We start from the raw sequence: 25,029 nt of genomic DNA, 5'->3' as shown, positions 1-25,029 counted from the left end.
TTAAGATGAACAGTTATGGAATTCTATATGGTATAAGTCGGGCCTGATTGCGATGCATCTACTATGAGATGAGTCGGTGTCCACTGCAACTCTTAACTCTTCGTTACTCATCTTCGCAGGAATTTCCCACAAGATCTATTTTCGAATTCCGTTCTGGAATTTTTTACACCAATGACTCACGGTGTTTCAGTAAAGGCCCTCACTGAATACAAGGTTTATATTGCAAACTGTTTATGTCGCTGCAGCTTCTAAATGTAGCTCATACTCGTAAACCATTCAAATTTTATGTTGGCTAAGAACTTGAGTGGTGACATACGAGTAAAATGTCCTAGAATGTAAAAAATACAACCGTGTCTCGAAGATAGCGTCATCTTAAAATATGAAAGACTGCCTCATACTAACAGATCTAGTAGTTTTGAAATTTAGTTGATACAGGTACATAAGATATCGAGTAAATATTGATGTGAGAACCCGTATTCCTGATAGGCGGTGACAAATACTTGTTGTTGAGTGGACGTAAGAAAAACCTTATAGGTAGATGGTGCACATCATAATATTGTCTTGGGGACAGAGTTATCTGTATTTCATTTATTCCGAGAGTGTCTCTCGTACGATTTGGTCTTTTTTTCTGCAGGGGATGCTAATATGTTAATTGGTTTTATGACAGAGGAGAACATTGGCAAAGATCCAGGCGCCGTTTGGCACCAGATAGGTATGAGTATGCGAAAGTCTATAATGCTGACTAAATCATTCGTGCAGGTCACACATGTACATAGATTTATGGGCGGTTTATATTAATAAGAAAAGATGGTCTGAGCGATTAAGAGATCTAAAAAAAACGTGGGAATGATACTTGCTTGGACAACGAATGAATGAATCCACTCGAATAAAAAGAATAATATTTCACCCACAATAATAAGTATATCGTACACTTACGACTAGGTAAACTATGAAACACTAACAGAAAAATTGACCACGCTCTTAGTGTTCTATTTAAGTTGTAAAAAAGAGGAGCTGAAAGCTGAAGCGGTAAATGAAGAACTTGAGGTAAAAGTAGTCGTCTGTTCGTTGATAAAGCCCCCTGAGTAAATAGCACAGCAAATGATTTCCGTTTCCTTACGTGTGAAACCGTTCGGCTTTCGTTTTTCGCCAATGTTAGTGGATTTCTATCAATAGTTTTAGCACGCTCACCGATTAGTTGACGCATCACCAGTTTTGCGCCCACAAGCTGATTTTGCTCGGCCATTGGTACAAGGTTTGGCCACGATAATGTAGCATGATCAATACCCAATAGTATCGTCATGGGTGCGGAGATATGTAGTGTCTTTAACGAGCGGCTTTAGACTACAATAGCGACAGACTCTGTGTGCACCTCACGCAGTAAACATAGCCCAGGATCAGACTCTACGCGATGATTTACAGACATCACCGCTCGTCAGTTCATGGTCTGTGGACCATAAACATGGTCGTTAAACAACGGCAAGTCAGCAACATAAACTATAGGGCACTCTTTAACATAGGGCACTTTTTGGTGAGACGTCGAATGAAGTCGCGTAGACGGAGATTGCGAGAGAGAAGCAAGCGAGAGCAGATCTTTGCTAGCACCACTAACATCAAAAGTAACATTGGGGATCAGGGACTTCTGCTGCGGCTACTGCGATGGCCAGTGCTGCTGCCCGAAGCGCTGCGTAGCTGCCCAATTTGCTTTTTTTGGGGGCGGGGGTTAATACTGTTATTTGTTGTTGATTTTTCATTTGGTTGCTACCTTCATGGCTGTTGCCGCGTGCTGATCCGGTATCGCAAACGAATCCGACAGGCAAGACAGAGCGGTATTCGACGAGCAAATAGTGTCAGACCAACTGGCTACTACTGGCGATCTGCCATGCGAATCGATGCTGTCAAAGATCTGCACCCCAGCGCCAAACGCGTTGCTACGGTTTCTTTTTTTGGCCATGTAAAACTGCCTTCTCGATGGAATACGGTCGTGAGTGGCTGGTGTTAAAGCAAAACTTGAAGACTCTTTTTCGATTGACTTAATAGCAAGATACAACAATCCATCTGCTAAATGAATTTCTATTATTTGATCGACAGAGGTTCAACCACAATCGATCGTACAGTTCGGGTTTATAATCTCATCGCAGCAGGTGAAACATTTCCGGCAAAACAAACATTACTAAACACAAAACGTTGAAAGATAATGGAAGTCGCAGCAATTAACATTCTTCGTGCTGCTATTTAAAACAACAAAGGTCCCGCAGTGTGGTCAAAATGTCGTTGTAGTTGTGATCTCATGCGTAAGTTTGAAGTAACCCAATTGATCGTGTTCATTATCCACGACTAATAGCGATCGATCAAATGTGCAATGCCAACCGTAACTTTTACTGCGGCAGGCGGGGGTAGACCTTTGGAAATTCGGGAAGTTGATTCCGAAGTAGAAGGTAGAGTGATTGCTACTATACATCTTGTCGCTGTTGCGCTTGGCCCTAACAGCAAAAAGTCAAGGTGAAGGACATACGAGGGTGCAGGGACAAACAGGTATCGTTATGTAGACGTAATGTTTCTGCCCCTGCTAACGGTCCGATTGGTTGTGTCAATGAACACCGATGACGGCTGTTTATTCGAGCAGTGAGCTAGCGTGTGTTTGTGTCGTGAAAGCTTAGAAACTACGCCTTTCCTGGTATAGCCGCAAATGAAAACCGCCGGCTTTTCTGTGTGGAGCTGAAAACTACTAGAGTTGTCGATGGGCTGACTCATGTCTTCGTAATATGGATGACATGTGATGATGTCCAATATGAACCCTTTGGGAATTTTCATCTAAGCTGTATCGTAATTGCGATACACGGTACGATTCCTACGGCGTTGTTTTCTCTACGCGGTAGTGATACTAATGTAATTTGTTTGACCGTCGTACTAAAAAAAGTACGACGATTGATTACAAATCAATTTGGAAATTGCTCAAACAAACATGGATAAAGCAACTAAGCTTTGGAAATGTCAATATCAAGTAATACTCCTCTTTTTCTAAGGTCGACGTTATATATATATATATATATATATATATATAGATATATTAATTTATTCACGTTGTTTTTACATCTCGTTCTATGAACGGCTCCCCGACAGTCTACTAAAAATAATCTACAGCGCTCTATAAGGATTAAATCTTTGCAGGCAAAATCGCTTGCATTTATTGTGCCTTTCTTGTCTTTTTTTTTTTGTTTGTGAGACAACGGTCTCATGTCCTCCATGTCTCCATTACACTGGAGATAAAAAGCTAACGAGTTGTATCAAGTCGGTTGAGCTTTAGCCTATTAGTATTTAAAACCTTAAAAAGTGCAAGAATTCTATTTTGGACTTGCTTTTCTGTTGTGACGCTATCCGATACTCACGTTGAGTGGCAATGATAAGGGTCGCGCGATGGGATGCGCGTACGAGCTGGATCGCCCGATTACCCAGTCTTATATAGTCCAGATTGATAGTCTAAGAGGGGTGACTGGTGTTAACCCATTGCATAGAGATAGGCTAAAGCCTACGTTTGTTGGTAGAGGAAACGGATCTAAGCATTAGAGCTACTCGATACTTTACATATTTTCTGTCACGGGTCTGCTTTGCACGTTCTACTATGTACGTGTGTAAATAAACAGTTTACCATATAACGGATAGCAAGTCAAAGAGTGGAACATGCATACTTGTTGGGCGATCATCTGTCGTGTTGAAACTGAGAACATTGAAACGTGCATTAAATCGAGTCGAAGAAGGTACGGAGCCAAAGCATAGGTAAAAAACCAAAAGACATAACCTCAATTTTTTTTTGCTATTTGAAATATTGTTATAGTAGAGATAGAGAAATTGACTTAGCAAACGTTGAAAAAGACTCAAAGAGATCCTACCTACATTAGTTTGAAAAGCACATCTGTATTTGTGTGTGTCCAAATGTACCTACGGGATAGTTTGACTTTTTGTAGCGTCTGTTTTTGCCTCATGCGGGGTCATTATTGAATACTTCACTAGGCCCTGCAGATTACGAAAAAAGAATCTGCTATCGTTACGATCACCAGCTCATGACGGGTTCTTCCATTTCGTAACGTGGAGATATTTCATTATAGAAATGGATGCTTCGATAACTTTGTGGAGCGTCTCCATTTGACCGAATATTCCCGTTCATTGTGAGGGACGAATTAAATGCCTAAAAAAAAGAAATAAACAGCAGCAGCAAGAATCGAACTGATACACGGCAACGATACAAGCAAAATCCGAAGAAAAAACATACATTAAATGAAATACTTGCTGATATAAAAAAAAAAAGAAGAAAAAAAGGAAAAACTTGGTCGAAATCTTAAACACAAATTGCTTATATCAATACGCCTGTCGCTATGAACTGAATAATCAATGTTCATCGATCGGATTCAGCTGACAATGCGATCGAATAGAAAAAAAAAAGCTTAGGACACACGTTACATTCAAAGTAACAAGCAGAACATCCACGAGAGTAGAGACAATCAATCGTCCCCGCCCCATATGCGAGTTTCGGACTTTGTCAGATATTTTAACTTGGGTGAAATTGCCCTTTGGCGATTAATTTTTTTATGCGGCACGCTACACGGCATTTGTGAGGTGGTGGGCTTAACTGTGTCGGAGACGAAACTTCCGGTCGGGGAACAAGCGCCGATTAAAAAGTGCTTTGTACCAAGTTGACTGAATCAAATGGGGAGAGAAATAGGCGGTTAATTTTTTACCAATTAAAGAATTACCATTGTGAGTGCATGTTGGCATGGGGCGAAAATTTTCCAGATGGTTATTTTCTTCATATGAGTATTGCTTCACAATCTAGGCCGTTGTAGTATAGGTCGCACGTGAAACAGAACAGACTAATCAGAATTGAGACAGTAAGGACTCGTTTGACGGTTGTTTCTATAACAGGTGTCAACAATCATTTGACACATTTCAGAATATGGTGTAGATTTATAGCTTCCAGGCTTAAATTATTGGCAAATACCATACGTTATATTAGTAATTTACTTTCGGACATTTTCGTGCCTCATGAAACAAGGCGTTTACTTTTTATGTTATTTATTGCAAGCTAGCTGATTTCGGTATAGCCTTTACACCAGTAATAATTTAAAAAATTTCTCCAATATATCAAGTAGCTATAATGAAGAGCGATCAACATTTTTCGATTTACGAGAGTCATTGTGTACGTATCACACAGTATACGTGTGTGCATATATATATATATATATGGGTGCGCGAAATAGGACAGACAGCCCCTTCTCAAGTTCGTCAGTGGCATGTCTTAACTTTTTGCTTTAGTTTGTTTGTTTGTTTGTTTGCAAAGTAGAATCGGCAACTGCAATTATATTGATCCCGCAGTAGCGTCAACGGGTACGAGCTGGAACTGTTCTATTTACGTGTGTTAGCTTTGATGTTGATGAGAAGCTGTAGACTTATAGGATAACGTGTTAATATCATATAACTTTGTTGTCTGGACAAGTTACTCTTGGTACGAATAAGTTATCTGGCGACAAGCCAATCACCCGTGTACTAGGACAGATTTTTTCGATTTTCTTTTTGGCTCGAATAGTTGGCTGTATATTAACCCCTTATCATTTGGGTATGATCTCTTCCGATGTTTATCACGAAGATATATTGTATAAACAGACAGACAAGCGAGTATATATATATAGATACATGGCTGCCCAGCTGTTTCGTGTTTGCAATAGTCAGTTTAGGGACATGGCTATTCTAGTAAAGCTCGCGGTAAAGCAGAAATTGAGCAGAGCTAACGTAATTGTTCTAATTCGTTTTTCTCCACTATATATTATACTGGTCAACGTGTAGCAACATGTGCGTGGTTTTATTATCGAAAATCCCCGTTTCTTATATACGTCGTAGCAACAAGTGTGCGCTCTACATGAAAAGCATATGATTCGTCTAGGTTGCTGTGTCTGCTATGAAAAATGGTCCACGTTTCAGCTACGTTGGATCGATTGTACCTCTTCGGAGTTTCAGATTATAGCGCCGTGAGCTCGGCACCTTTAGCATCGCTGGAACAGAGTGAGATAAACTGATGAGATCGTTAGTATTCTTTAATATCTCTGAAATCGGAAGTAATAACAGATATGAAAAGACCACTCTTGTAAATAGTTTGTTTTCATGCAATTTATTTAATAGAAAATGTGCGGTATTTGCAAGTATTTTGAAGACAAAGTGTCACTGAATTATTTGTATTTTGCATTGGAGCTAACATGTTACAAGAATGCTCTCCCACAAGGTTTACTGATGCCGTGACGGATGATGAGCGTAAGTGTGCAAGTATCAACCTGGCGGCCCGGATTTTGTCTTAATTTTGGCGTTTCGTTAGCGCAACAAATGACACTCTCAGACGATGTCTCCCTGGGTATAAGTCTACTGGTCCATTCTGTACGTGAATGAACGTAGTAAAATAGAATATTTTCCTCTTTAATGAAACGTAAAAATAATAACAGCGCTAACTAATAAATTATTTCCGCAGTGATCGGGAGGTGCTGAGACCATGGCAAAACAGGGACGAAGGGGTCTCAGAGATGAAAATCTGTGATAACTTTAGCTTAGACGGAGGACGTTGGCTGCACGATTGAAATGTAGCGGCAAATCAACCGTCATCGATCTTATTTCTGTCGAGCATACTACTGATGAAGTAACAATTAGCAGAAGATACGGTAACACACCACTGGTGCTAGATATGCCCCAGCTGTTAGTCCAGCCGATGGGCAGCGTTGGTAATAATATAGCATTGTATTAAACCGGATACTGTCGTGTCTGTCTACTTCATTCAAGTGCTTTTTTTAAATCTATATTTTTTTCATAACGATGATTTGGTTAACTCGTTGAAGACAATAATAGTTTGCGTCTACGCGTGATTGAAGACCACTGCAGACAGTCGAGTGTTGCATTCTAGCGGTGGTATAAATATGGGAAGTGATTATTCTTATTCTGGTGTTAAAGGAAAGTTTCTCAACATCGTCGCCATAACTCTCTTGCATTCTATTTCGAATTAATACTGACTATCTTCATATATTTAATGAAAAAAATACACAATGGGAAGAATTTGCTATATAGAACTTCGTTTAAACACTGCAAACGATCAACTAGAATCAATCTTACTGTTTAAAGCCAAGTAAACGTGATTGCTATCATATATACATATATATATGATATCATATAAATAATCGATACAACGGTTTGTGCCTGGCTTTTTGTGGAATTGACTGTGTGCCTTCTAATCAGTGCCGATAGATGACAAAGGCTAGGTCGCCGCCTTTTCATACGTTGCTGCGTCTGTTTATTAAAACGGTTCTAATAATCGGATTCTATTGTGTTTCTCACAATACGATTGTCTACTGCTGGACAGATGAACGAACAGACCAAGTGATCAAGCGCAAGCTTTGCGGAGAAGCAGGAAATCGAAACCGTTAGGCCATGTGCTCCTTCAGTGAATAGTACTCTATATAAATGCTTGAAGTGGTACGTTTCATGCTGCCGTAAAGAAGACTGCTTCCCAGTACGGAACGAAATGCGTTTTCAGCCGGCTTCGTGCAGTCCTCTGGTTCTTGTGCGAATTAACAAAGGAGTTTCACGTATAAGCTAGCTCCATAGCTCTAAATTGGTGATCCGATATGCATCCAATTGGCGGGGCTCGAGGAGTCACAAAGGATTTGTGTTCTAGAGTCTCATTTGATCGGCAGTTACAACGCATACAGAATGATGAATCTACAGATGTACGTAGAATATTAACAGAAGAATCTCTCGACGCTCAGCAATAAATCCAATAATAATTGTAATGGGCTATTTGTCAGGGTTGTTTGGAGGCGCCTGTATTTTCATGGAGGTGAGCACTGCTGTCACCTGGTGCACAAAAATGAACGCACGCCTCGTTGAAGCTTAACTATTACTGCGATTATTTCTGAAAGGTTAATATATAAAGGGGGTCAGATAATAACATCACGATAATCTCTCTTAGTTATTATGTGCTTAGGTTTTTTTTATTGCTTAGCAGATTACCCTTTTCATAACAGATTCGTTAATACCCTCCAGACATTTGTTATAGCAAGCTTCGCACGGCATACGATGCTATCTATCGTGCCATTATCTAGAATACAGGCAAATTTATTACAATCAAATTGTGCCTAGCCATAACTATCACTGTCGTTTCCATGACCGATTCTAACATCCCGGCTAGAACAACCGTTTCATACAGAATAATCGTAGCGTACCGATGTTGTCGAATTTGTCGGCATTTCTAGTTGAAACTGTTGTAAAGAGATAAACCTTGAAACATCGTAGTGCTAGACTGATCATCAATTATATCTTGACACGGGCCCTCAGTTATATATATAATGACTATGGTAGAATTTTCATTCTCATTCTGTCAAAACAAAGTGCACTTAGCACCGGCTTCACGTGTATCGTCGTTTTTCACACAGTATTTTACGTTAAAAATAAACGATTACGTGATTTTGAGACAAATGCTACGTTTTTGTTATTCTGCCAATTTGTGGTGCCGAAGTCTCATCGTGATTAACGGTCGGAACGACGGAATGTATTGATGACAGCTTACGCACAGTTTCCTACCACGATTTGGGTATATTGTTACTTGTTACCGTTCAGCTTATGACGAGATGTTACGAGCAAACCTTATGCGGAGCGGAAAATTGACAACTCTTTTATGGCGAAACTTCATGCAAATATGTGTAGATACCTGACATACTTTTTTAAGCTCGATGTTTGTTAGCTGAGGTTACATGGTTTTACGGACAATGGAACTTTCAGTAACATTCGTCAAATGTGCATGTCATTGCGAAGTGAAACCCAAACGTGTTTGCTGCTCTCATTGGGCATAGCCGACTTGTATACCGTTACCTGTTATAGATACACAGTGCAGCGAGACAATTCACGACCAGGGTCTGATATTACTAAAGTAAATCATAAGTTTGTTAAATCTCATGTTATCGTCTTGGTAGTAGATTCTGTTCCAAATATCACAAAGTAATACTAACATATGGATACGACGATGGAGAAATAATGGCACCGAATCCGACTGCTTTTTGATCTCCATCATGACATTTATGCGTGATATCTTTTTGCCCTACGATATTCTCTACACCTACTCTGTTTATTGCATATGCCCAAGAAAATATTCGAGCCTAGGTCACACTTTCCAAGCGAAAACTATGTGTGCCTGTGCGCATTGATTGCAAAAACAAGATCATTTTTGGTAACAAAAGCTCACTATTTGCCTGTCATTGTCTACGCCATTCCGGGCAAATTTCAACTATGAGCAGCTATGTCCACCCGGCGCTACGAGCAGCAACTTGAATCAAAAGCGGAAAAATGAATAAGTGTACGAACTCTTTCAAAGTAGAACGAGACGTCTTATAAGGATTTACAACTGGACTTACGATCAGCAGGCGCTGGGTATAGTGCTTCCTATGGCTAGCAGGATAGACTGACTGTTCATGTTGGTAACGTTAGCGGAGTTGACTCTCAGTTTCATCGTGTATCATCGCACGTTATTTGTATTCGAATGAAAAGTTTGGCTTGCGGTAAACGGCGGCAAGGTAGTGCTGCTCCGTCAGACGGATCATGTTTGCTAACGCTGCGTATATATGGAGGAAAGGACTCGCGTTTTTCCTGCGGGCAGTCTCATTGTGGGTTTTCTATCCATATGGTGTAAGTGAGACATGGTTGCTTCTTGCTTCTAGCCCTGTTTTTCATGTTCACCATTAGTACGCGACGACAACAGTACCTTTGAGGACTACGCTCTGAAAGCGGGACAGGAATTATAGCGACTTCTTCTAAAAAAAGAACCTGCTTAATACGTCTAAAGTTTTTAGCTCAAAGTCAAAGTGAGCAATGCGTGATGCAAGCTGATGTGGAGGCGAACATTAGGCACATCATTATAGTTTCAATATTCTATATTACATATGATGGAACATAACTAGCGTTGCATCAATCACTTCATGTTTATATGACGGCCATCTTTAAGCGGGTCCTGCAACGGAGAAAACGAAATGCTGATGGAAGCAGAATAGAACAGATAGAAACTTGTTTTTTTATATGCTTAAACATTTTAGTTCAATTTGTTTAATAAAGATATAATGATTTTCGTTAATGAAGGCAAATAATTTACTGGCCTGTAAAAAATACACGTTCGTTGTTAACATGAATTTTTCCGAAAATGTCGTTAGCTCTAAACTCGTACGGAAGTTTTAAGCCAAGCTAAATCTAGTTATTTAGGACATATTAAATTGAGCACATAATAGATTAAAAAAAAACTAGCATAGGAGCCTTATTAGTCTAATCAGAACAGTTATAAACAGAGTACTAAGTTACATATTTTCAGGTATATAAGCTTAGATACAAACAATCTGCGGCATTATTGTAACACTGGTTTCGAAATGTCTGAATTTTATTTCCTGAATTTTTTGTGGTCACCAACATTTTTTTTTCGATGAAATTTACATTATTTTCGATAGTGTAAATGAAAAACGGGTGAAAACACATTATAAGAGTGAGTGCATACAACTCAGAGTTTTTACACTGTTATTATAGTAGAATCATTGTGATTGCCGTAAAGTGCGCGAAGGAACCAGTTTTGTAGACAACCAAAAAAAAAACAAATGCCTGACTGCGTTGAAACCTTGATTAAAAACAAACAGAATTTTGAACATTGATCCAATCGGCCAAGGCACTGTTCTTGTTCCAGCTCAGGTAGATTCCGTTTTGGGTCCATCAGTAGACAGATGAGTAAAATTTAGTCGAAAATAGCTACTATAAGAGGGAGTTAAACTGTTTTTGCGTGTGTTCAGTCATCGAAACTGGTCGGTCTTGACTGTCTGATGCCGAAGCATGACCCTCTTAAAGTGTCGGCCTTTTGGACAAGCCCATAGTAAAGGTTAATGTTGCTCAAGTTAGTAGTCGGCTTATAGATGTGGGTTCACTGCTCTATTATAGGTAAGTTGCTTAGTAATTATCTATGTTGTCTCTAACCGTATTCGTTTGGCTTCCCTGAGGGCCGCGTTTTAGTGGGCTCGTAACGGATCAAGAGATCTACAGTGGGTGCTTCGTCTTGCGTAACCGTGAGCAGTCGTGTCCGCTCCCGCCGGCCAGTCGTTACCGCTGGAATGAATTTGATGGGCGACAGCATAAGCTCGATAGTTTTTTTTCGCTGGGCTATTCAACTTCAAAGTGCTCGTACAATCTTTGACGACTCAGATATTTCCGAATTAAAGCCAAACCCTAGAAAAAAAAAACAAAAAACTTCTTCTAAGTCTACCCACAGCAAAAACAGTTGGATGAAAAGTTTCGGAGGACCGATTAGTTTACGTGACGTAATTGGTCCTGCGCAACTTGTGAACGAAATGTAACATGTTCTTGTTTGTGTGCAATAGTATTGTCTTCTGTTTACTAAACACTTAGTTTAACGACAACCGTGTCGAATAGTTCATGTCACCATATTACTGCTTTTTTCAGTTGACGTTCAACTTAACCTAACAGGAGTCTAATGAAATCACTTGTACACGTGCCTCAGCTTACCGAACTATGAAAACGCATACGTCTCATAAATACGCTGCGCTTATATAATATTTGTTATTGTACGAAGCGCCATGTTGGAGTCTCTCTTGCATGTTCAGCAAAACGGACGACTCAGAGGCCGACCAAGACGCGCAGCAATGCCACGAAGTAGCAAGTAAACGTTTTTATCTTAAAGACCGTAGTCTCTAAGCCATGACTGTTTTTTTTTTCAGATACAATACATCGTTGTTACATATCGTTTCAATACATCGTTGGCAATACATATTTGTTGATGACGCTACAGAAAAATTTCGCTTTTAGATGATGGTCTAACAAAGAAGGGACGAAGAGTAATTATAATAACTATTACAGTCACTTCTTTACCTCAGCAGGACTTCGTGCGTACGTTCGTCTAATGGGCATACATTTGTTTTGATCACAAAACGACATCTTGGCCGTACAAACGCATATATATGTTGCTTCTTTTTCTTACCAAGATGAATATTATGATAAAGCTTTTCGTGTTAATACACGCGCGCATAAACCAAAATACACGTTTGCTTGCATAGACTAGGCGTCAGTGGAGCTCTATTCCTGCTAGCTTGCTACGCGCTAATTGTCAATTGATTCTATTAAACAAATCAAGTGCTAAAAATCCAATAATAACAACAGCAGCAGCAGTGGTAACCGAAATCACCAAAACGCCAGCACCGAGGCCCCAATGGCGTCAACCGCAGTCGCTATCAGTACCATGAAACAACAACAACACCTCCAAAAACGTTAACAATAGTGACTAATAATGTTACATGATAGTGGCACAACCCAATCAGAAAAACCTGATAGGTAAAAGTCAGCAGCAGCTGTGCCTGGTCAGACGTACAGCTGGTGGCAACAATACCGTTGCCGTAATTCAGTGCCTATCTACTTACATTGCTGCATGCACTTAAAGTAAGAACTAGTGAATGGCCGCACGTGTTGTTGCCTTGGGCTGTGACTGCTGTTACTGACGACGATGTTACCCATGGTGACATGGAAAGACGGACAAGTGTACCACCGCCTGCTTGATATGGATCGCACGCCTGTGCCAGTAATAATCAGAACCTCCGCTGTTCGCACAGAAAAAAAAATGCTAGTTACTAGACTCTGTACGTGCCTAATGCTATATGATATGCGCAGTATGTTGTCTCAACTATATAGCGACTCCATAAGTTACACTTACTATCCCACTGCAGTGGTCGGCAGACAGCGAAGCCGCGTTGACAACCAGGCGAACCATTTACACCGTAGCCGTTTGCTTGTCTCACTGACACAGTATCTCTGCCCATATATTGATCTTTGGATATTACATTGTCTTTGATTTTGTTTACTTGTTCTCCTGTTATTTTTGAAGATCGCCGCCTACATTGAAGGAGCTGGATTTGGTCACGTTTGCCTTACTAATCAGCATTTCTATGTGCTGACCGTGTTCGTTCAGCCCAATTTTCGTATAGCACATCAGCAGACCGTACTAATCTTTACCATACGTTTATGAGGTCACTAGCAGCGCTCCTCTGTACCTGCGAATGGACGATAAGGATAAAAGAAACGCTGAAACGAGTCGAGCAATCTAACTGACGATGAGTGCAACAAATTCCGAGAAAAGAAACCAGCGCGTACTCGCATCTACCTGTTTTTTTCTTTATAGTGTATGTGGCTCGTCCATGACAATTGCACATACGAGGATGGCATTTTACTGGATAGAGAGGCCACAAATTATTATGATATCTTTGATACGATTTATTTAAACAGAAACAGCAATAGTCGTCATTCAGTGCCGGCTGCTTATGCAAAGTACGTTGCGGCGGCAGGATGAAATCGGCCAAGGAGCAGACGGCATCGATCCTGGCTGACACCTGCTAAGACAACGTTAATGACGGCAGAGTGCATACGCGAGAAAGGAAGTTGCACATTGCCATATAATTAAATAAAATTTATGAGTAGACGAGTAAACAAACGTTAATTCTAGTTTTCCTTGTTGCCACAGTCGGTTACTAAGGTAAATACGTGGTATATGATACATAATTTATGTAGTTATAATAAGCTTTTTTATCTATTCGGATATTTAGTGCGCGTTGGGATCGTTCTTAGATGGTTTGGAAAACTTGCAACAATAGCATTACTGTCAATCTCTGCTTGATGCCAATGGTGTCCAAGAAGGCCATAAAGGTAGGCCAAATCCGATAACCTCCAAAAAAATTGAGTGATCGTCGACATTCGAGTGTCGTCCGACGTCAACGTCAGTCGTGGAATACTGCGTCCGTTGTGTACCGTACTGGAAATACATAGACACAAACATATAGAACACGCAGTAAAATATAACATTGTCATCGTTCTCAACAGCAAGAACATTTCAGTAGCAGTAACGACTTACTGAAGATAATCTGTTACCTGTAGATATTATTGTACACACGCATTGTCTAATAGTCGTGTGCTCTGATCGTCGCCCTGCAGATATCGTTATCGCTGCATGACTGTTAGGTGGAGAGTTCGCCGTTTACTTCTATAGATGACTAGGTATTTTTGCTTGCTCTATATGGGTGCAGGTACTGCATTTTGATTTTGATCGACTGGCATCTCATCGCTGATATATATCCAATATATACCATTACGCTTCATTAAATAGAGGTAGAGATAAACAGGGAATAAATAACCATTTCCATTGCATTTGTAAATGTGTGCCAGTGTCCAGATAGTCGAATGGGCAGAAAATTGTTTTTAGCGTTTCCGTCTCCGTTCAGCGTAGTGACTATTCCTAAGTGTATTACTGACACACATTCCCAATCTCATTTACCATTTTAAATATTTCAACGCTTCTCAACCGATTGTAGGTATGTACAATCTTCAGCAGATTCGAAATTTAGATAAAGTTGACAAAGTTACAAGCTAGAAACGTATCGGTAATTGCTGCGCATGTCCTTAGCTTTGCCACGTTTTGGAGTGAGACCAATTATTAATAAAAGAGGGACAATTCCGTGTGGGAGATGAAGTCGCGCATCTGCTGGACTCTCAATTGCTCTGAGGTAGACAATGACAAATGTGGAGCGAACCAAGTGCTTGTCTAGTCAACTTAGAAGAATTAGTGATAGCGGATGCTGTCTGATTGAATCATTTCGCGTTCTAGTTGTGGTCACATTTGAGCCCTCCGCTTAAATTCGTTAGTTAGTACTATGGTCGAAACGTACCTTGTGTCTCTTGTTCTTAGACATAGATCTATAGCTAGTAAAGTCTTTAAATTGGTCGTCTCCCTACAATAGCCGACGTTGGGCGTCACGAGGTGGGCAGCACCGAAACGTAATGTTCAGTAGTTTTTGTGAATCAAACGAGATTAGAGTGAGACACGTACCGTATCGTTTCGTTCATATGATTCGTGTGTTGGCTCAGTAGCTAAATCTCTAATTCAAAAAGAGTCATTGCTTCAAGCCGTACATCGCAGACGCATCAACTTCGTATAAAATCGAAAAAGTCCAGTGATTCATTATTGTATATCGAGCATGAACGATCTGTATGTAATTAGTTGTTGGGTCCAATAATGGATCCAAGTAGTTTGTTGAAGGGACAGCATTATTCTAACGGTCCCCCAAATCGCCTATTTTCGATGCATGGCTCGTGCGATCTTCGTGAATCAAACTGATCTTTTTTTCGTACGGTCGATTAGCGATTCTCTGTGTATAACAATAGAACTAGTCATTAGTATTTTGAATAGAACACGACTGATCGCCGAATGTTGATCGAAGATCGGTAGATGATGAATCGATGATTAATTTGTGTGATTTGCCTTAATTACAACAACGGCAGGAGTAATGCTGACGACTTTTTTCATCTTGAACTCTTCTCATCCGGCCATCTCATGGCCTCCATTATCTAACTATTCGTGCTGCTGACCTAGATTTATTTTTACCTCTATCTATTCAGTATATAGCAGAATCGTGAACGCAGAATTAGTTATAAAACTTTAATTAACAGCTGATGGGATTGGATAGGTTTGCAACAGGCTGTCTGAGTAGGGTACGCGTTGCCTCAAGCGTACCTTCTAGCGCTTTGAGGAGGTTTATGCTACGACATTTGCTTCAGAGTTTTTAGCACTGATATTTTATTATTTATTTATATTATTATTTATTTTATTGAAACCGATACTAAATCATAGCATATAAGCTTGACAATGTTTGATGACTACTCACATATTATTATAACGAACAAACCCTTTGTTGTAGAGTTGTAGCGTATATTATCGTTGGCGATATATGGTGTTACATTAAATATATTTAAACGTACGACGATAAAAACCACACATCTGAGACGCATTCAGGACATCTGTAGCTGAGGGTTGTTTCTCACGATTGCTGCGATCCAGTACCCATATTGTGCTATTATCCACCACATGTTACGGTAGCAATCAAGGGTCGCATTTTGATTTTCGTAGACAAAGGTGAACAATGACAGATAAACCGATACGTCAAAATATTTGAAGACTTCTTCGACACTTATCGAAAAACAGGGAGCACACTGAACGCCAAAAAAAAAACACCATTATGGTACTTGTAATAAAACTACTCGCATACAGTTTATTTACGCCGGTACCACGCCGACCGTTGGCAACATCAGGCCCGCCAGCCAGTGCATGCAAATATACAACGTTTTGCCATTTATTCGTCCGTGTCTGTCCAAAGGATGGGGCACATCCTTCTTTTTGCTTCATAGTAGGACTGCTTTTTCTTTTGTGAACCGAAGGCGCGTATCTACATTTATTTATATAGGCGTATATTTATTATTTTTCCCCGGACTTTTCTCAGCCCTCGGGAGGGGATCACCGCTTATCGTTGGCCCCATCTACATTTACATGTCGTTTATTGTTACAACACCCCCCTCGGCTAGACATACGAGGGAACGGCAGATCTAGCGGTGCCGAAGCCGTTGTAGATACCGTCCAGTCCGTTGTACGGCTGAATTTACCGTCCCCGGCCCGACTAAGCTTGATCAAGCAGCTGGCCAGTTAGCTTCTGCTGTGAGGCCGCATAGACGAACATTAATAAACTAGGGTCCTCCTGTGAAAATCAAAATCGAATGACACAAGAAAAAAGAGAACGGGCCATACGGGTCCCGGCGATAAAATTTAACTTTCTTCATAGAAATTTAGTAGACGCTGTTCTAGTAGAAGAATCATTGTAGAATACTTGGCCGATCGCTTCCCGCCTTCGTTCGATCATGATAATTTCATATCGCTTTATACACACACACACACACACATATGTATGACAAGGCTATGAAGATTTTAAGCCAGTGTTTTGAAAAAGGTAATTTGCATTTATTCACGATCCAAATCGTTTAAATGTATGACGTGCCTATTTGGCAGAAAACAATGTCCCAGCTGGTCAGGTTGACACTGACGGATGTGTTGAACCGATACTGTCATAAAAGTGAAGAACATCGTAAAATTGAAGTACGCACGTGGCTGTTTAGCGTAAGTGTTAGAATTATCTTTTGTCAAATTTCGGCTTTTCTAATTTGACGCGGAGCCGATACGGGCAAAGCTAGCAATTTGTTGTTAGTCTTTTGCCATTAGCCATTTCTATGACGTAAGCCTATTTCTGAAAAAATTGAGCGTTATTCGTTTTAAGGAAAGGACTCAGCTGGTTCGTTTTCAAATGCCTTATCACATATAATGTATTCTGGGACAGAATAACTAACTGGCTGTATTCTAAATTGAGACTCTGTTGAATCGAAAGTTGGGAACTGAGCGGCACTTCCAAATGTAACATTTGCCGTTTGTTCCGCCCTTACAAGGCCGCCGCCATCATGGTGATCATTCACGTTAGAGGTAACATCACCGTTGGTAATTGACGCTGCCGTGCTTGTGATGATATTAGCAAGTAATTTTTCCTAATGGCTCAGCTATTCGCCAGACGGAATGCACATTTGTAAATAGCATCCGTTTGCAGCACTGACTCACTTCTAAAGACATCGGCACAGATAATATCCTGCTAAAAGCATATCATACTGTTTCGTCCCTCGCTTGTTTATCTCTTTCTGGTCCTTTTGCTTGCTCTTTTCTAGTTCGTTTTTTGTGTAGGTGTAATTGTTCAGTGAATAAGAAAAGTCTCGATGTCACTGATTTTCAGTGAACGCTTATCCTCCTAATAAATCTAGCAAAAACTAAAACGTAAAAGAAGCCCGAACCTCGCGTGTAAGGGGGAAGCGTTTTCCCCAAAAAGTCAGCCATATACTTTCTATTTGTTGCTGCAGAATTGTTCTGCTTAGCTGATAACAAGTTTAGCTCGTCAGTAGCTGACAAAAGGCACGCAATCGACGATTCGGTTTATTTCAATGATCACTGCTTTTAGTAGATGCAATTTTTTCATAACTTTATATGCAAGAGGCTGTCTTGACATTTGCGCCAAAACTGACGATTTCATCGTTGTAGGCCATCAAAGTGAGCCAAACTTCACGGCAAAATTATAGCTGTTTTGTGTGTAATACGTTTGACTAGGGGGAAAAGGCTGAACCGTCTCCTCCTGGATTATTTTACAGATTTTTCGACATTGTCAAAGAAGCAGTTGTCACGCACATAGATGCTCCATTTGCCGCTCTTGCCATAAGCTAGTCTTTGCCGGCTATTACATGAGTTGATTTAGATGTACCTCTTTAGAAGATTGATAGATTTGTAAATCTGCCTTCAAAGTTTCAAAACTTCATTATGGAAAAAGGTCTCGCTTCAGATCGCGCTGTATGCCCGTGTGTTTGAGGCGACGTATATAGCATATGTATGTTTACATAAGATGTATGGCAAATCACCTAAAGATCGCTTCAAAAACTTTTGAAATTTTTTTGAGAAAGATACGAGTCAGCGAGTCGATCATTCAATCGATTTATTAGTGATGGCTTCTGCATAAAAAATTGTCGTTGATTTTTGAGCAGAAACTATGAGTATTGGCGTTCACTTGATGATACCTTTAAATAATAAAAAAATAATAGGTAACCTAAATAAATTATTGCAGGCGGGATATATTAAATATGCAGGCGTTTGTTATCTAGCATGTAGTACAATATACTTTTGCTGCTAATCATGGCCGTATTGACCAATCATTTAAGATTTTTCCACCACCCGAATTTAATATGTGACAATTCTAGTTTTATTGGGACCGGTAAAAGTCCTTAGGACGGGGCTCGCTTCGTTTCGGCCGGTATCTGAAGGCGCGAAAAACGCTATTCTGATTAGACCCTTACCGTATGTTGACGCTGGCATAATACGGAATTTGCAACAAAAACCCGTTTGTGGACTTATCATCATACATGTGCACGTAAACATGCCTGCACGTGCCGTGTCATTATGACGACGCCTTCGATATTTGTGTGAGCACCGTTGCATGAATATGCGCGGACATCGAATTATTTCCAATCGGTGTGTCAAAATAGATTTCCCGCATGGCGTTGATCCGAGATGGAGAGAAACCGCCAAAATATCGAATATGATAAAAGCAGCGTTGTCGAACAATTACTATGATAGCTATAATTTGTCAAACGCGGCTAGATAATTTGGATCGAATCGTAAGAGCATCGTACATTAAAGGTGTCACCATTGAGTATAGCACCGATACAAAATGCATCGAATACAGCTAGGTATATCTATTCCTCTAGGTATTCGATCATGAAGCAGCACAAACTATTCGGTCTGTCGAGTTAGCTACGCTAAGCCTTAAACAACCCTAAAGTACTACTTATACGGGGCATGAATCATCATCAAAATCTAAAATTATTTACCACATATTTTATTACCGTTTTATTAACGTATCTCTCTAGGCCACAGAGAAAAACCGTTTTAGAGCTGTTACAACGATTAAAACTGGAAAAGTTTTAACATCCCGTTCATTGTGGAACCGACCAAATGCTTTCACACGAAGGCCGTCAAACACACATGAAATCTTTCGAGTAACATGAGCAATGTCAGTAGATCTACTGCACTGAGGGCAATAGTAGTTTCTAAGCAGCTAATAAAAACCGCAAGAACTCGGTTAGTTAGAGATTTGGTCGAATGTTGTCCGAATGATGTCTCGCGCGTAGTCCGTCAGCCGGTAGCAGCTAGCAACCATCAATATGAAAACCACCAATATGTAACTTAACGATACAATTGTTGTCTAATTATTGCGAATAAAATGTATAGCAAAAGTGTTTCTGTTGTACTGGAGTACTACGTTTCTACAACGGTCCATTAAGCAAGCACGCAGGTTGACGTTACGTCATCAAAAACTCTATTACGAACTGACAATACTTTCTAATTCAAGCAATCTAACCTGGTACTCGGCTGAACTTTGAAACCCGTAGTAGGCTTCTCTTACCATGTGGCTTATGTTGAGATCAACTGGTATTTCGGCGATGTGCGGAACTGTAACGCGCTATAACGACAAATGTGGAATTGTATTTGGCTTTTTTTTTTTATCAGTTTTATACGTATCACACTTCTCGTCTCCCGTCTGTCCGATCGGCATTATTAACGTTGACGGGAGACCTATATAAACGTATCCGCTCGTATTATTCTGCACACGTGTCACATAATCATAACACCTCAAGCTAGGCCATATCCACGTTTGTATTTATTACCGTGTTCACTGGGTGGGGTTTGTTGACTGCACATTGCTCCCCCGTGACACCAGCTGCTCTAATATGTAGTAGTATATTTCCACCCAGCAGGTGGTTAACACAGACACGAGTTAATGGTCACCATTGAATCTGTGAACTACCTACGCACGACGAATATGTGATGCGCATAGAGGACATTCCTCCTCACACCGTCCACATCTGCTGTGCCTGTCGGGCCAATGCGGTAGGCCGCACTTGTCCACCGCTGTGAAAAATTCCACTTTTTCCGCTACAAACATGCTAGCGGGCTAGCGACGGGTAGCAAGCATTTACGATAACGCCCTTATTCAGTAGGTCCTGAGTGTCACGGCGCGCTCCGTCGGACCAGAGAATCGTCCGCTCTTGTGAGCCTTTGTCTGAGAGGGGGGCCGATTTGTGCTTTTGGAGCGTGCATTTTTTGATTGCAGTGTCGGCACCAACAAGTGTTTAGCTCGAACAGACAAAAACAAAACCATCCGATTAGTTGACGTGCGTGTTAATGTGACCGCTTCTCCGCAGCTGTGGGTACCATCATTTCGTCAGCTCGTACCTGCGCGTTGAGCGCAATACAGAGAATGATTACTAACATATTTCGGACTATTAAGATGGCGCGTCAAATGCTGTTAAGTACGTATGCATGTGTGTAACTTTTCTTTTGTTTTTGCCCTCCGTGAAAGTTAATATTAGGCAGTCCTTTGTTTTAGTCACGCTAAATGCTTAATGTTTTTCGTTCTTTTTCTGTCTGTCTTCTCGGAACTCACAGGGAAATCCGCCTCAGGATGATATAATTATCTCGACAGATATCAGGAAGAACAGAACAACAAGGATAATTCGACGACAGTAAGGAACTCTTCACATAATCTGAATAGATTTCACCGGCGACAGCAGTTTATGTCGCCATCGCTGGTGTAGACGATCGACGACGAATCGACAGAGGATACCACATCTAAAACAACGAGGAAAGCGCTAATCCAACTGATACCCATAAGTCAGTCTAATAGTGAAGTAACTTTCTCGCAGCAGAGACACATGGGGGAGAGAAATACTGAAAGTGTCAGTGGAGAGGTAACATTAGGTGCGTCAACACAATTATTGGCATCAACAGCAGCGGCAGCAGCATCAAAAGGAGCAATGGCAGCCTACTTAAATGGCGCTCAGAATGGAAGCAGTGATGGTGGAAGCCTTGAGGCAGTCGTCGGCGCCCCCCTGTGTCCGCAGATGCTCGCACTCTTCCGTGAGGCCATGCGCTTCGACTCGTGTAAGAACAAGGATGTACCAGCTCACTCATTTGTTGTATTTGGAGCGTCTGTAAGTAAAATCAGTGTATTTATGGTTTATTGTTAAGGTTATCGTGACCGAGCGAGGAATAGACTTGGAACAGCTGTTAACATGCCTACCTCAGCGCTGTGCTGGTGATGCTTATCTAGATATCGTGTGAAATGAAAGCGACTTGTATTCGTTCGAAAAGTACCGTGAAAAGACCACGCTTCTACCTGAATTTTCTTACATCTTTATACCACCGTGGTTCAGCAACAATTCATCCGATAACCGTTAGAGTAAATGCTTTGGCGCTTGCTCAATATTTTCATGAAATATTACTTTGAATATACGATTCAAACACAACTTTACAGAAGAATAAACTTTTGTCCGATTCATATTCTTCACTTCTGTTCAGTACTTCAGATTGTGATCAAATTCGTTTAATTCTAAAGAACGCGAGTAAGCTGTTTTTTCGAACGAACACTTTTCACTGCATCTTTGTCGTCCAGTTCTGGGTGCTCACAATGATGTATGGGTCAAGCAGTTCGAGCCATCAATAGAGCTTAGTAGCTAAACACATAAGCACATAAAACCGATTTTTATTGTGGGTATTCGGAATTCACAATATTTAAAGAGTTTCCTTCAATCATCGTTATTGTCAAGCTGAAATTTGCGCTGAGCTGTTGTTTATGAAGACCCAGTCTACATTCGAAACTCCCTTCGGGCCTGGCTTGAACTGTGTTGGCAGAGCTGAAACTTGCAAAGCCGTATCCATCCGTCTGTCCTATATTCGCCTGAGTAGTTGTGACGCACAGAGGCTCTATACAACAACGAGCCTAGTACGGCTCTGATGAGCCACGCTTTACGGTAAACAGTCACTTGCGGGAATTTTTGAAAAGTGACAAAGATATGGGTCAATATTACTACATATATGAAATCTAACCGGGAAGCCAGAAATTCTCTATTCACAAAGACAGTATGTCAAAGATTCGGAGTTCAACACGAAAAATAACCTCCGTAATGGATAGGCTCCCTGTTATGTCAAGCACGCTTGCTCACAGTTACCTAGCATGGGTTGGGATTTTGACTTCGTACTTGCTAAGTGGATCCTTTGATTTATACCTAAATTTCACTAGCATAGATTAGCTAATTGTTATATTTCTACCCTTATTCCAGTTATTGCAAACTCGAATTTATTTCTGAATTGTGTTTTTAGACTACAAATATTTAAAAGGCAGTGCACTCCTATTGTTCTCGGTATTTTTTAAGGTTTAAATAGAACCGCTTCGATCAATATACCATTTAAAAAATTTCGTTCTTGACACTTGTTATTGACATGTTCGCTGACGAGATAAACATTCATAGTGTGTATTCTGACAAAGAAAACGACTTGATACATACCCAATTTCATTCAGATTTAGCCCGCATCGACCGCAAACGGAATGTTTGTGGGTTACCTTTCTCTTGTCCTTCGGTAGGCTTGCTTCACTCTTCAGGCGCCATATTGTCTTTTTTGTACATAAGAGTGATGCCTCGTTTCAATTCTCTGAGCTATTCAACAGAAACATTGCTAGCTGAACTTTCGGGATTAACGCAGTTACACACCGAAAATGTCAACCTTGGAAGCAAATTTAGTTTTAAATTCTGCTTCTATAACGATTAAGTATGAAATTCTCAGATAACTGTAAGCCATACGTGACAATCATAGTGCATAGTGAAAGTTACCAGCTAAGTGCAGTCACTCTCCAGTGCTACATTTTAATCCAGACGATGGATAAATGAACTTAAATTCTCTGAACTTTTGCTCCGACTTTCTCCAATGTGAAACTTGTAATATACATGAGCATTGCATTCAATTCAATCACCATCATTGCATATTAGAGTACGTACTAATTCAATCAAATTACGCTGTGTTATAGTCAACCTCATGCCTTCATTTCATCCAAGTCACTATCTGGTGCTGGTCTTCCTGAGCGAGTTGATTTTCATCTGAAGCCGTTTGACCGCTTCCTCGTGACATCGTACTTGCTTCCAAAGTTCGCGAATCTCGTCTTGAATGTGATCGTGCAACTGGCTCAGTTGTTCGGCCTGTTTTTTCCTAAAATATTGCTCCTCATGAGCAGCCTCACGTTTGCCGAACGCTCCGCCCGCCTCACGAATCGCGCCACCTGAGCCGCCCCCTCGGCCGGCGCCATTGCCTAAACCATCCGATGAAATCAGACGCGTGGTCGAAACGCCTGTGATTTGAGGAAGGGTTCGACTGATGGACACTAGCAAAGCCCCAGCAACGACTTTATCAAAACCTGCAAGTGCACCGGCTGCTGGCAGCCTAAGCATTTTTTGCTCAGCTAGACGAACGTGTATGTTCGTGGAAACTGGATGAACTGTGAAATTAATGTTTCTAGCTGCAAAAATAGTAACGACCTTGGTCTGATCGCAGGTATTTCTCAGAGCTTTGTATCGTTTGACTGATCCATCTGAGCATTGGCTGTAGCAAGCCTACTGGTTGTCTGCTCTAAATGCCTGCGTTTCTAGCGTATGATCAGAGCTGTGCGTTGCAATGTATTTCTCTTAATCTTTAGATATTTGAGATTATTATGGTAGAATAGATGTTAGGTGAATTCGAACGACGAGTCCATCGTTAGTTGTACGAGTCCAACGATTGTAGGATTGGGGATATGGGTAAGGGGAAGACACTTATTATTGGCAGCTTTTAACAGTTGTTTAGTTATGGGAAACTTTTTCTGAGACTTAATTGAATATTTACGTACAGGCGTAGAACTATTATTTACTCCAAGTAAAAAATTGTAAAGTATTTACGAATTGAAATTCATTACGCAATGATTAGTTGAACAAACATTGCGCCCGATCAAATGAGTTTTCTAAGAACTTTCTAGCATAGTATCGACTCTCCGAGCGAATATTTATCCTATTTCAATTGTCTTACGACGAAAACCATTTTCTATTATGGCGGCTAAATGTAAATGTAAATGCTAGAGGAGGGTACGCCATGGAAAAGATGGTAGAAAACAGGTGGCAGAGCGCCAACGCTCGAGTCTAATAACGTGTGCAGGGCAAGCAAAAACGATGTTACTATCAAACGCGCAGGAAGGACTTAAGGGCGTAAATGTGGCATGTAGATAATATAGTTCTTTTCATGTAAGCAAAGATAGCGGTTATGTAGCGAAATGTCTGCTCTTACAGCATTAGCGGTGTTATGTTATGGCATCCGTCTATTGATACTCGTAAACCACAGTCAAAAAATGGTTGTGGTTATTCAATTCTCTCTCTGTTTTTGGTGGTGGTCATCGATTGTGCGACCAGCCTTATCCACTTGGGCGTGTCTATAATATCTGGTGCGTCCATTTGTGCCGGCTACTGCGGTAACGTCAATCGGTAAGGGTGAAAGCGATCTGGTCGCGTTAAAGAGTTACCAAAAAATTGGGATGACAGCGGGTTTTTTTGTCGCGACCGCTCCTCTAGCAACGCCACACCAGATATGCGACCAACGACAGTAAATTACAGGCAAAGCAGAAACGTATTCGACCTTTAACTCCTGTGAAGTTG

At 40.7% G+C, this 25,029-nt stretch overlaps 3 protein-coding genes across 15 annotated transcripts in view; 1 reads left to right on the top strand and 2 right to left on the bottom strand.

Moving 5' to 3' along the window:
* Positions 1-6,141: 6,141 nt before the first annotated feature.
* On the bottom strand, positions 6,142-20,063 carry LOC111246227 (uncharacterized). Of its 6 annotated transcripts, none has more exons than XR_015324530.1 (8): positions 19,923-20,063; positions 13,981-16,634; positions 13,713-13,864; positions 12,773-13,109; positions 12,483-12,659; positions 11,029-11,157; positions 8,747-9,800; positions 6,142-7,942 (listed from the first exon to the last, which is right to left on the bottom strand). XR_015324530.1 is itself a non-coding variant. In XM_022795488.2 (7 exons), the coding sequence occupies exons 4-7, from the start codon at positions 12,876-12,878 to the stop codon at positions 7,832-7,834; spliced, it is 465 nt and encodes a 154-aa protein (XP_022651223.1). In that variant the 5' UTR covers positions 12,879-13,109; positions 13,713-13,864; positions 13,981-16,634; positions 19,923-20,063; the 3' UTR covers positions 6,142-7,831. The 6 variants fall into 6 exon arrangements, 2 of the variants coding, with proteins under 2 accessions (XP_022651223.1, XP_022651222.1); XR_015324531.1 differs by having other exon boundaries at positions 9,438-9,800; XR_015324532.1 differs by having other exon boundaries at positions 6,142-7,884; positions 9,438-9,800.
* A 92-nt stretch (positions 20,064-20,155) lies between these two features.
* On the bottom strand, positions 20,156-24,866 carry LOC111246228 (ATPase inhibitor mai-2, mitochondrial-like). Its single transcript, XM_086984676.1, has 2 exons — positions 22,864-24,866; positions 20,156-22,340 (listed from the first exon to the last, which is right to left on the bottom strand). Exon 1 carries the CDS (start codon positions 23,797-23,799, stop codon positions 23,413-23,415), a length of 387 nt encoding a protein of 128 aa, XP_086840802.1. The 5' UTR covers positions 23,800-24,866; the 3' UTR covers positions 20,156-22,340; positions 22,864-23,412.
* Zw (glucose-6-phosphate 1-dehydrogenase Zw) overlaps positions 21,232-25,029 on the top strand; it is a 34,318-nt gene continuing 30,520 nt past the window's right edge. For 6 of the 8 annotated variants that reach the window (XM_022795479.2, XM_022795476.2, XM_022795475.2 and 3 more), the window contains exon 1: positions 21,232-21,510. In XM_022795479.2, the coding sequence (XP_022651214.1) occupies positions 21,232-21,510 (279 nt within the window). The remainder of the gene's footprint in view (positions 21,511-25,029) is intronic. The other 2 variants (XM_086984669.1, XM_086984668.1) reach the window with 1 other exon arrangement.

Source organism: Varroa destructor, unplaced genomic scaffold (assembly GCF_002443255.2).
Source record: "Varroa destructor unplaced genomic scaffold, Vdes_3.0 BEIS01000003.1, whole genome shotgun sequence".
Taxonomy (NCBI): Eukaryota; Metazoa; Arthropoda; class Arachnida; order Mesostigmata; family Varroidae; genus Varroa; species Varroa destructor.
Note: the sequence above shows the minus strand (reverse complement) of the source record. Positions and strands in the feature narration are given on the sequence as shown.

What these genes read in the sequence shown, in the direction of transcription:
- LOC111246227 (XM_022795487.2), bottom strand. Translation starts at nt 12,878, where the DNA reads ATGGGCAGAGATACTGTGTCAGTGAGACAAGCAAACGGCTACGGTGTA. An exon ending in CCGACCACTGCAGTGGGATA is followed by an intron (nt 12,660 to 12,772) that starts GTAAGTGTAACT and finishes CTGTGCGAACAG; the next exon opens with CGGAGGTTCTGATTATTACT. An exon ending in CTTTAAGTGCATGCAGCAAT is followed by an intron (nt 11,158 to 12,482) that starts GTAAGTAGATAG and finishes AATTCATTCCAG; the next exon opens with CGGTAACGACTGGCCGGCGG.
- LOC111246228 (XM_086984676.1), bottom strand. Translation starts at nt 23,799, where the DNA reads ATGCTTAGGCTGCCAGCAGCCGGTGCACTTGCAGGTTTTGATAAAGTC.